General features: G+C 34.8%; 1 protein-coding gene across 1 annotated transcript in view; it reads right to left on the bottom strand.

The window, feature by feature from the left end:
- Nucleotides 1–2,704, bottom strand: part of psmb6 (proteasome 20S subunit beta 6) — a 7,293-nt gene extending 4,589 nt beyond the window's left edge. Inside the window, exons 1-2 of the mRNA XM_038987518.1 lie at nt 2,590–2,704; nt 159–226 (exon numbers count right to left, since the gene is read on the bottom strand). Coding sequence (XP_038843446.1) covers nt 159–226; nt 2,590–2,679 — 158 coding nt within the window. The 5' untranslated portion in view covers nt 2,680–2,704. The remainder of the gene's footprint in view (nt 1–158; nt 227–2,589) is intronic.
- Between the last annotated feature and the right edge of the window lie 10,443 nt (nt 2,705–13,147).

Below are 13,147 nucleotides of genomic sequence, written 5' to 3'. Positions count from 1 at the left end.
TTAATGCTTTTCGACCTGTCCCCAAATTAATATAATTGGTTCAGAGTTTGTTTTGATATTTTAACCTGCGTGTCGTGGTCGCGTTTGGTGTGGGGGGACAAAATACATGTATGCACGATGGTGCAGCCGGTTTGGGTTCCGTGTTACAGACAACTCACCCAGTAGTAGTACGGGAGTCTGCACCGATCACCACACCTCCATCATACTCCACTGCCATAATGGTGGTCTGAGAGAGAGGAGGGGTAGAAAAGGATGGAGAGATGAGGAGAGAGAGAGAGGAGGCAGAGAGAAGGATGGAGAGAGATGAGTAGAGAGAGAGAGAGAGGGATAGAAAAGGATGGAGAAAGATGAGTAGAGAGAGAGAGAGAGAGAGAGAGAGAGAGAGAGAGAGAGAGAGGAGGGATAGAAAAGGATGGAGAGAGAGGAGGGAGAAAGAAGGACACAGAAATGTTAGCTCAGGTGCTTTGATTTTGATAGCTAGTCATGTCCAACCTGTTCAAAGCAGATAGATGGTAGTGAGTTCACATTTCACCTGGAGCACAGAACCATGTAAACATAGGGTTATATAGGGTTAACATATAATATCTAGGGTTATATAGGGTTATCATATAATATCTAGGGTTATATAGGGTTAACATATAATATCTAGGGTTATATAGGGTTAACATATAATATCTAGGGTTATATAGGATTATCATATAGAATATCTAGGGTTATATAGGGTTAACATATAGAATATCTAGGGTTATATAGGGTTAACATATAATATCTAGGGTTATATAGGGTTAACATATAATATCTAGGGTTATATAGGGTTAACATATAGAATATCTAGGGTTATATAGGGTTAACATATAGAATATCTAGGGTTATATAGGGTTAACGTATAATATCTAGGGTTATATAGGGTTAACGTATAATATCTAGGGTTATATAGGGTTAACATATAATATCTAGGGTTATATAGGGTTAACATATAATATCTAGGGTTATCATATAATATCTAGGGTTATATAGGGTTAACATATATAATATATAGGGTTATATAGGGTTAACATATAATATCTAGGGTTATATAGGATTATCATATAATATCTAGGGTTATATAGGGTTAACATATAATATCTAGGGTTATATAGGGTTAACATATAATATATAGGGTTATATAGGGTTAACATATATCATATCTATGGTTATATAGGGTTAATATATGTCTAGGGTTATATAGGGTTAACATATAGAATATCTAGGGTTATATAGGGTTATCATATAATATCTAGGGTTATATAGGGTTAACATATAGAATATCTAGGGTTATATAGGGTTATCATATAATATCTAGGGTTATATGGGGTTAACATATAATATCTAGGGTTATATAGGGTTAACATATAATATCTAGGGTTATATAGGGTTAACATATATAATATATAGGGTTATATAGGATTATCATATAATATCTAGGGTTATATAGGGTTAACATATAATATCTAGGGTTATATAGGGTTATCATATAATATATAGGGTTATATAGGATTATCATATAATATCTAGGGTTATATAGGATTATCATATAATATCTAGGGTTATATAGGGTTATCATATAATATATAGGGTTATATAGGATTATCATATAATATCTAGGGTTATATAGGGTTATCATATAATATATAGGGTTATATAGATAACATATAGAATATATAGGGTTATATAGGGTTATCATATAATATCTAGGGTTATATAGGGTTATCATATAATATATAGGGTTATATAGGGTTATCATATAATATCTAGGGTTATCATATAATATATAGGGTTATATAGGGTTATCATATAATATCTAGGGTTATCATATAATATATAGGGTTATATAGGATTATCATATAATATCTAGGGTTATATAGGGTTATCATATAATATATAGGGTTATATAGGGTTATCATATAATATATAGGATTATCATATAATATCTAGGGTTATATAGGGTTATCATATAATATCTAGGGTTATCATATAATATCTAGGGTTATATAGGGTTATCATATAATATATAGGGTTATATAGGGTTAACATATAATATCTAGGGTTATATAGGGTTAACATATAATATATAGGGTTATATAGGGTTATCATATAATATATAGGGTTATATAGGGTTATCATATAATATCTAGGGTTATATAGGGTTAACATATATAATATCTAGGGTTATATAGGGTTATCATATAGAATATCTAGGGTTATATAGGGTTAACATATAATATCTAGAGAGTACTTTCTGCACTGTGTGTTTCATTTTACTTATAAAATATTTGGTTAAGTTTTGTTCAAACGTAGCTAATCAAAAATCATTAGCCAACTGGCTCAACGTAACTAAATTAGTTGTATGAGATAGATAGAAATGATAATGAATGAACTTGGTTTAATGGAGAGGCTATCATTAGTAATTAGCTAGCCATGACTGTCGCCAGAAGTGCTGTCTCATTCAGCGGGGTAACAAAGTTCTAGCTAACTTTGCACTGGAACAACCTATCGGGACCGGAACAACCTATCGGGACCGGTTTCAGCCACACCATGCGGACCACTTACCCCGGTGCTGACTTCCTTCATGGTCCAGTCCGGTGCCATGTCGCTACCGGAGGAGAACTGACCGAAATGCATCGCCGTTGCTGCCGCCATTTTGAAACAACTTATTTAGCGTACGTCCAGGGTTGCCAGGTCAAAATAAAATTGCTATCCATCTGACTCCTCAAAACCCGCACACAAGGCCTGAATAGTAGCCTACATAGTTTTTTTAACAGCAAGAGAGGGGTTGCCACATTTTGCCAATAAACTCATTTTCTATAACGTTATCAAGCGAATTAAGAAGGAATCTAAATTTAACTTCTAACGACCTTGGAAGCTAAATTCGGTTTTCTATCAAAATAATAATTATTGCTAGTTAATGTGACTAATAAAGGTATTTGAATGTCGCAAGAGAAAATATAATTTGCCCTTATTGTACTTCAAAAAACGAATGTTAGGCTATTTCCTGGAAATTAAGCCGTTATTATATGCCAGATGTTAAGACTACAACCCGTTATAAATGGTTAACTCGCAGATGTAGGTAGCCAAACGCCCCTGATAGGCCTACATCTAATAGATAGCCTACAGTAGCCTAGGCAAGATGTAAAATGAACGATTTAGCAGCTTCTTAGTTCAAATTTACAGACGAATTTTATTCAACATGAATAGCAAGGCAATTTCTAGGTGAGAAGTGCTTCCGTTGCCCAACTATAGCCTCCTAGAATAGGCTACTGAGGATGGGGTCATAGTTTCAAACGCTGAATGAAATATGGATAATATGGTTATGAATTGAATAGGCCTATGCTTGTGTAGCAGTGATGTTGTTCCCCTAGATTATGCACCAAGTTGCACACAAGGACCAATTCAAATAGGCCAGGGTCAAGAGGGGATGTTAATAATTTGATAATAATAATAATAATAATTCAGTGTATTTTTTTAATTTAATTACAGCTGCATAGCTAATGTTTTTCTTTGGTGTACAAACACTTTTCCATATCTATATTGTACATACATGTGATTGTAAAAGTGTTGTATATTTTGGTTTGGCCCATCGCGGGTTATCTGTATTTCCGTACCAGCAAGGTATGTTGTCCCTGGCTCCGAAATTGTTCAATAAGTGCTGTTATGCAACCATAAGTTTGTTACAATGTGGATAATATAAAGATTATTGTTAACGAGTTTCACAAAGCTCGCTAACTAGGGTATCTATTGTAACTTGTGAGTACTTGGGACAGTGTTTGAGTGAGTGTCCATGTGCTCGCGCAGGTGCCTGAGAGCTAGGACTGCGGTTAACATAACATGTGTGTTGTCTCTTCGTGTGCAGGGCAAATAAAAATTATTCAACCAGCAGACCTCCAGTTGTGGCAGTGTCCTAATTAAAAGGACACAACCCAGAACGAACCACGCTACACTTGTCAACAACAGCCAGTGTTTTTTTTTAACCTGTTGCCTAATCTGACTGACTGTTACCTTCAATCTAATGCATTCTAACAGCCGATCGACAATTGTGATAGAACTGTGACCATGATCACAATTGATAACTTCCCATTTCATTAACTAAACATGGCCATGAAGCATTGCATAATAACACAAATAATAAACTGACGTTATCGGCTATTTATTAAATCAGTTTGACAGCTCCAGGTAGGCTACACAAGTGGCACAAATTGATTTGCAATGACTCCAGTGATATCATCATTTCAACATATTTATTGTAGCCTATAAAACGGTCGGCTACAGGAGCCTATAAAACGGTCGGCTACAGGAGCCTACATTGTCATAGAAAGTAATAGGCTAATTAATGGCCAACAGACGCAAATGTGTCTTTGTCAGTTTCATTGTGGACTTTTAACCATAACAGAAGCAGGCGAGGGAATTCCATAACTTCCATTTCAAATGTCCACTCGAGCAGTGCTCGATACCCAAGAAACCTTCGACATGGTTTACCATAAACAGTTGACATGGTTTACCATAAACAGTTGACATGGTTTACCATAAGGAGTTGATATGGTTTACCATAAACAGTTGATATGGTTTACCATAAACAGTTGACATGGTTTACCATAAACAGTTGACATGGTTTACCATAAGGAGTTGATATGGTTTACCATAAACAGTTGATATGGTTTACCAGTTGATATGGTTTACCATAAGGAGTTGATATGGTTTACCATAAGGAGTTGATATGGTTTACCATAAACAGTTGATATGGTTTACCAGTTGATATGGTTTACCATAAACAGTTGATATGGTTTACCAGTTGATATGGTTTACCATAAGGAGTTGATATGGTTTACCATAAACAGTTGATATGGTTTACCAGTTGATATGGTTTACCATAAGGAGTTGATATGGTTTACCATAAACAGTTGACATGGTTTACCATAAACAGTTGACATGGTTTACCATAAACAGTTGACATGGTTTACCATAAGGAGTTGATATGGTTTACCATAAACAGTTGACATGGTTTACCATAAACAGTTGATATGGTTTACCATAAGCCATGGTTTACCATAAACAGTTGATATGGTTTACCATAAGCCATGGTTTACCATAAACAGTTGATATGGTTTACCATAAGCCATGGTTTACCATAAACAGTTGATATGGTTTACCAGTTGATATGGTTTACCATAAACAGTTGACATGGTTTACCATAAACAGTTGACATGGTTTACCATGTACAGTTGATATGGTTTACCAGTTGACATGGTTTACCATAAACAGTTGACATGGTTTACCATAAACAGTCGATATGGTTTACCATAAACAGTTGACATGGTTTACCATAAACAGTTGATATGGTTTACCAGTTGATATGGTTTACCATAAACAGTTGACATGGTTTACCATAAGCAGTTGATATGGTTTACCATAAACAGTTGATATGGTTTACCATAAACAGTTGATATGGTTTACCAGTTGATATGGTTTACCATAAACAGTTGATATGGTTTACCATAAACAGTTGACATGGTTTACCATAAACAGTTGACATGGTTTACCATAAACAGTTGATATGGTTTACCATAAACAGTTGATATGGTTTACCATAAACAGTTGATATGGTTTACCATAAACAGTTGATATGGTTTACCAGTTGATATGGTTTACCATAAACAGTTGACATGGTTTACCATAAACAGTTGATATGGTTTACCATAAACAGTTGATATGGTTTACCAGTTGATATGGTTTACCATAAACAGTTGATATGGTTTACCATAAACAGTCGACATGGTTTACCATAAACAGTTGATATGGTTTACCAGTTGATATGGTTTACCATAAACAGTTGATATGGTTTACCATAAACAGTTGACATGGTTTACCATAAACAGTTGATATGGTTTACCATAAACAGTTGATATGGTTTACCAGTTGATATGGTTGACCATAAACAGTTGATATGGTTTACCATAAACAGTTGACATGGTTTACCATAAACAGTTGATATGGTTTACCATAAACAGTTGACATGGTTTACCATAAACAGTTGACATGGTTTACCATAAGCAGTTGATATGGTTTACCATAAACAGTTGACATGGTTTACCATAAACAGTTGACATGGTTTACCATAAGCAGTTGATATGGTTTACCATAAACAGTTGATATGGTTTACCATAAACAGTTGACATGGTTTACCATAAACAGTTGACATGGTTTACCATAAACAGTTGACATGGTTTACCATAAACAGTTGACATGGTTTACCATAAACAGTTGATATGGTTTACCATAAACAGTTGACATGGTTTACCATAAACAGTTGACATGGTTTACCATAAACAGTTGACATGGTTTACCATAAACAGTTGACATGGTTTACCATAAGCAGTTGACATGGTTTACCATAAACAGTTGACATGGTTTACCATAAACAGTTGATATGGTTTACCATAAACAGTTGATATGGTTTACCATAAACAGTTGACATGGTTTACCATAAACAGTTGACATGGTTTACCATAAGCAGTTGACATGGTTTACCATAAACAGTTGACATGGTTTACCATAAACAGTTGACATGGTTTACCATAAACAGTTGACATGGTTTACCATAAACAGTTGATATGGTTTACCATAAACAGTTGATATGGTTTACCAGTTGATATGGTTTACCATAAACAGTTGACATGGTTTACCATAAACAGTTGATATGGTTTACCATAAACAGTTGACATGGTTTACCATAAACAGTTGACATGGTTTACCATAAACCGTTGATATGGTTTACCAGTTGATATGGTTTACCATAAACAGTTGACATGGTTTACCAGAAACAGTTGACATGGTTTACCATAAACAGTTGACATGGTTTACCATAAACAGTTGATATGGGTTACCATAAACAGTTGACATGGTTTACCGTAAACAGTTGATATGGTTTACCATGAACAGTTGGTATGGTTTACCGTAAACAGTTGACATGGTTTACCATAAACAGTTGACATGGTTTACCATAAACAGTTGACATGGTTTACCGTAAACAGTTGACATGGTTTACCATAAACAGTTGACATGGTTTACCATAAACAGTTGATATGGTTTACCAGTTGATGTGGTTTACCATAAGCAGTTGACATGGTTTACCATAAGCAGTTGACATGGTTTACCATAAACAGTTGACATGGTTTACCATAAACAGTTGACATGGTTTACCATAAACAGTTGACATGGTTTACCATAAACAGTTGATATGGTTTACCATAAACAGTTGATATGGTTTACCATAAACAGTTGATATGGTTTACCATAAACAGTTGACATGGTTTACCATAAACAGTTGATATGGTTTACCAGTTGATATGGTTTACCATAAGCAGTTGACATGGTTTACCATAAACAGTTGACATGGTTTACCATAAACAGTTGATATGGTTTACCATAAACAGTTGACATGGTTTACCATAAACAGTTGATATGGTTTATCATAAACAGTTGATATGGTTTACCATAAACAGTTGACATGGTTTACCATAAACAGTTGATATGGTTTACCAGTTGATATGGTTTACCATAAGCAGTTGATATGGTTTACCATAAACAGTTGACATGGTTTACCATAAACAGTTGACATGGTTTACCATAAACAGTTGACATGGTTTACCATAAACAGTTGACATGGTTTACCATAAACAGTTGATATGGTTTACCATAAACAGTTGATATGGTTTACCAGTTGATATGGTTTACCATAAACAGTTGACATGGTTTACCATAAACAGTTGATATGGTTTACCATAAACAGTTGACATGGTTTACCATAAACAGTTGACATGGTTTACCATAAACCGTTGATATGGTTTACCAGTTGATATGGTTTACTATAAACAGTTGACATGGTTTACCAGAAACAGTTGACATGGTTTACCATAAACAGTTGACATGGTTTACCATAAACAGTTGATATGGGTTACCATAAACAGTTGACATGGTTTACCGTAAACAGTTGATATGGTTTACCATGAACAGTTGGTATGGTTTACCGTAAACAGTTGACATGGTTTACCATAACAGTTGACATGGTTACCATAAACAGTTGACATGGTTTACCGTAAACAGTTGACATGGTTACCATAAACAGTTGACATGGTTTACCATAAACAGTTGATATGGTTTACAGTTGATGTGGTTTACCAAAGCAGTTGACATGGTTTACCATAAACAGTTGACATGGTTTACCATAAACAGTTGACATGGTTTACCATAACAGTTGACATGGTTTACCATAAACAGTTGACATGGTTTACCATAAACAGTTGATATGGTTTCCATTGGTGTTTACCATAAGCAGTTGACATGGTTTACCATAAACAGTTGACATGGTTTACCATAAACAGTTGACATGGTTTACCATAAACAGTCGATATGGTTTACCATAAACAGTTGATATGGTTTACCGTAAACAGTTGATATGGTTTACCGTAAACAGTTGACATGGTTTACCATAAACAGTTGACATGGTTTACCATAAACAGTTGATATGGTTTACCATAAACAGTTGACATGGTTTACCATAAACAGTTGACATGGTTTACCATAAGCAGTTGATATGGTTTACCAGTTGATATGGTTTACCATAAGCAGTTGATATGGTTTACCATAAGCAGTTGACATGGTTTACCATAAACAGTTGACATGGTTTACCATAAACAGTTGACATGGTTTACCATAAACAGTTGATATGGTTTACCATAAACAGTTGACATGGTTTACCATAAACAGTTGATATGGTTTACCATAAGCAGTTGACATGGTTTAACATAAACAGTTGATATGGTTTACCAGTTGATATGGTTTACCATAAACAGTTGACATGGTTTACCATAAACAGTTGACATGGTTTACCATAAGCAGTTGATATGGTTTACCATAAACAGTTGACATGGTTTACCATAAACAGTTGACATGGTTTACCATAAACAGTTGACATGGTTTACCATAAACAGTTGATATGGTTTACCATAAGCAGTTGACATGGTTTACTGTAAACAGTTGACATGGTTTACCAGTTGATATGGTTTACCATAAACAGTTGATATGGTTTACCATAAGCAGTTGATATGGTTTACCATAAGCAGTTGACATGGTTTACCATAAACAGTTGACATGGTTTACCAGTTGATATGGTTTACCATAAGCAGTTGACATGGTTTACCATAAACAGTTGATATGGTTTACCATAAACAGTTGACGTGGTTTACTGTAAACAGTTGACATGGTTTACCAGTTGATATGGTTTACCATAAACAGTTGATATGGTTTACCATAAGCAGTTGATATGGTTTACCATAAGCAGTTGACATGGTTTACCATAAACAGTTGACATGGTTTACCATAAACAGTTGATATGGTTTACCATAAGCAGTTGACATGGTTTACCATAAGCAGTTGACATGGTTTACCATAAACAGTTGACATGGTTTACCATAAACAGTTGACATGGTTTACCATAAACAGTTGACATGGTTTACCATAAACAGTTGACATGGTTTACCATAAACAGTTGACATGGTTTACCAGTTGATATGGTTTACCATAAACAGTTGATATGGTTTACCGTAAACAGTTGATATGGTTTACCATAAGCAGTTGACATGGTTTACCATAAACAGTTGACATGGTTTACCATAAACAGTTGACATGGTTTACCATAAACAGTTGATATGGTTTACCGTAAACAGTTGATATGGTTTACCATAAACAGTTGATATGGTTTACCATAAGCAGTTGATATGGTTTACCATAAGCAGTTGATATGGTTTACCATAAACAGTTGACATGGTTTACCATAAACAGTTGATATGGTTTACCATAAACAGTTGATATGGTTTACCATAAACAGTTGATATGGTTTACCATAAGCAGTTGATATGGTTTACCATAAACAGTTGACATGGTTTACCATAAACAGTTGATATGGTTTACCATAAACAGTTGACATGGTTTACCATAAACAGTTGATATGGTTTACCATAAACAGTTGACATGGTTTACCATAAACAGTTGACATGGTTTACCATAAGCAGTTGATATGGTTTACCATAAACAGTTGATATGGTTTACCATAAACAGTTGATATGGTTTACCATAAGCAGTTGACATGGTTTACCATAAACAGTTGATATGGTTTATCATAAGCAGTTGATATGGTTTACCATAAGCAGTTGACATGGTTTACCATAAACAGTTGATATGGTTTACCATAAGCAGTTGACATGGTTTACCATAAGCAGTTGACATGGTTTACCATAAACAGTTGACATGGTTTACCATAAACAGTTGACATGGTTTACCAGTTGATATGGTTTACCATAAACAGTTGATATGGTTTACCGTAAACAGTTGATATGGTTTACCATAAGCAGTTGATATGGTTTACCATAAGCAGTTGACATGGTTTACCATAAACAGTTGACATGGTTTACCATAAACAGTTGATATGGTTTACCATAAGCAGTTGACATGGTTTACCATAAACAGTTGATATGGTTTACCATAAGCAGTTGACATGGTTTACCATAAACAGTTGACATGGTTTACCATAAACAGTTGACATGGTTTACCATAAACAGTTGATATGGTTTACCGTAAACAGTTGATATGGTTTACCATAAACAGTTGACATGGTTTACCATAAGCAGTTGATATGGTTTACCATAAGCAGTTGATATGGTTTACCATAAACAGTTGACATGGTTTACCATAAACAGTTGATATGGTTTACCATAAACAGTTGATATGGTTTACCATAAACAGTTGATATGGTTTACCATAAGCAGTTGATATGGTTTACCATAAGCAGTTGACATGGTTTACCATAAACAGTTGACATGGTTTACCATAAACAGTTGATATGGTTTACCATAAACAGTTGACATGGTTTACCATAAACAGTTGATATGGTTTACCATAAACAGTTGACATGGTTTACCATAAACAGTTGACATGGTTTACCATAAGCAGTTGATATGGTTTACCATAAACAGTTGATATGGTTTACCATAAACAGTTGATATGGTTTACCATAAACAGTTGACATGGTTTACCATAAACAGTTGACATGGTTTACCATAAACAGTTGACATGGTTTACCATAAGCAGTTGATATGGTTTACCATAAACAGTTGATATGGTTTACCATAAGCAGTTGACATGGTTTACCATAAACAGTTGACATGGTTTACCATAAACAGTTGATATGGTTTACCATAAACAGTTGACATGGTTTACCGTAAGCAGTTGACATGGTTTACCATAAACAGTTGATATGGTTTACCATAAACAGTTGACATGGTTTACCATAAACAGTTGACATGGTTTACCATAAACAGTTGATATGGTTTATCATAAACAGTTGATATGGTTTACCATAAACAGTTGACATGGTTTACCATAAACAGTTGACATGGTTTACCATAAACAGTTGATATGGTTTACCGTAAACAGTTGACATGGTTTACCATAAACAGTTGACATGGTTTACCATAAACAGTTGACATGGTTTACCATAAACAGTTGATATGGTTTACCATAAACAGTTGACATGGTTTACCATAAACAGTTGATATGGTTTACCGTAAACAGTTGACATGGTTTACCATAAACAGTTGACATGGTTTACCATAAACAGTTGATATGGTTTACCGTAAACAGTTGATATGGTTTACCATAAGCAGTTGATATGGTTTACCATAAACAGTTGACATGGTTTACCATAAGCAGTTGATATGGTTTACCATAAACAGTCGATATGGTTTACCATAAACAGTTGACATGGTTTACCATAAACAGTTGATATGGTTTACCATAAACAGTTGATATGGTTTACCATAAACAGTTGATATAGTTTACCATAAACAGTTGACATGGTTTACCATAAACAGTTGACATGGTTTACCAGTTGATATGGTTTACCATAAACAGTTGACATGGTTTACCATAAACAGTTGATATGGTTTACCATAAACAGTTGATATGGTTTACCATAAACAGTTGATATGGTTTACCATAAGCAGTTGATATGGTTTACCATAAGCAGTTGACATGGTTTACCAGTTGATATGGTTTACCATAAGCAGTTGACATGGTTTACCAGTTGATATGGTTTACCATAAACAGTTGACATGGTTTACCATAAACAGTTGATATGGTTTACCATAAACAGTTGATATGGTTTACCATAAACAGTTGATATGGTTTACCATAAACAGTTGATATGGTTTACCATAAACAGTTGATATGGTTTACCATAAACAGTTGATATGGTTTACCATAAACAGTTGACATGGTTTACCATAAACAGTTGACATGGTTTACCAGTTGACATGGTTTACCATAAACAGTTGACATGGTTTACCATAAACAGTTGATATGGTTTACCGTAAACAGTTGACATTAGAATGCAGTTTAAACCAGCTCCAAACTAATGCGCTCCAGAGCGCCTCAAGGTGTTTTCCTGTGCTTTGTCACCATTATTTCTTGATGCTCACCAGTTCTAGCAGGTGAATCTGTTTTATGGAAAAGGGTTTGGAAACAGGTGTCTCCATAATGACAATGTAAATAACCTACAACTGGTAGAAAGTTGTTACAACATGTGTGTTTGCATTTGCATCTTTGCTAGGTAAAGCCCCGCCTTATCTCAGCTCACTGGTCACCATAGCAGCACCCAGCAGGTATATCTCACTGGTCACCCCCAAAGCCAACACCTCCTTTGGTCGCCTTTCCTTCCAGTTCTCTGCTGCCAATGAGTGAAACTAATTGCAAAAATGACTGAAGCTGGAGACTCTTATCTCCCTCACTAACTTTAAGCATCAGCTGTCAGAGCAGCTTACCGATCATTGCACCTGTACATAGCCCATCTGTAAATAGCCCACGCAACTACCTCATGCCCATATTGCTATTTATTTTTTTGCTCCTTTGCACCCCAGTATCTCTACTTGCACATTCATCTTCTGCACATCTATCACTCCAGTGTTTAATTGCTAAATTGTAATTATTTCGCCACTATGGCCTATTTATTGCCTTACCTCCCTAATCTTACTTCATTTGCACACACTGTATATAGATTTTT

The sequence above is a fragment of the Salvelinus namaycush genome, unplaced genomic scaffold (assembly GCF_016432855.1).
Source record: "Salvelinus namaycush isolate Seneca unplaced genomic scaffold, SaNama_1.0 Scaffold753, whole genome shotgun sequence".
In the NCBI taxonomy this organism is placed as follows: Eukaryota; Metazoa; Chordata; class Actinopteri; order Salmoniformes; family Salmonidae; genus Salvelinus; species Salvelinus namaycush.
The sequence above is the reverse complement of the archived record's forward strand: the minus strand, read 5'-3'. Positions and strand labels throughout refer to the sequence as shown.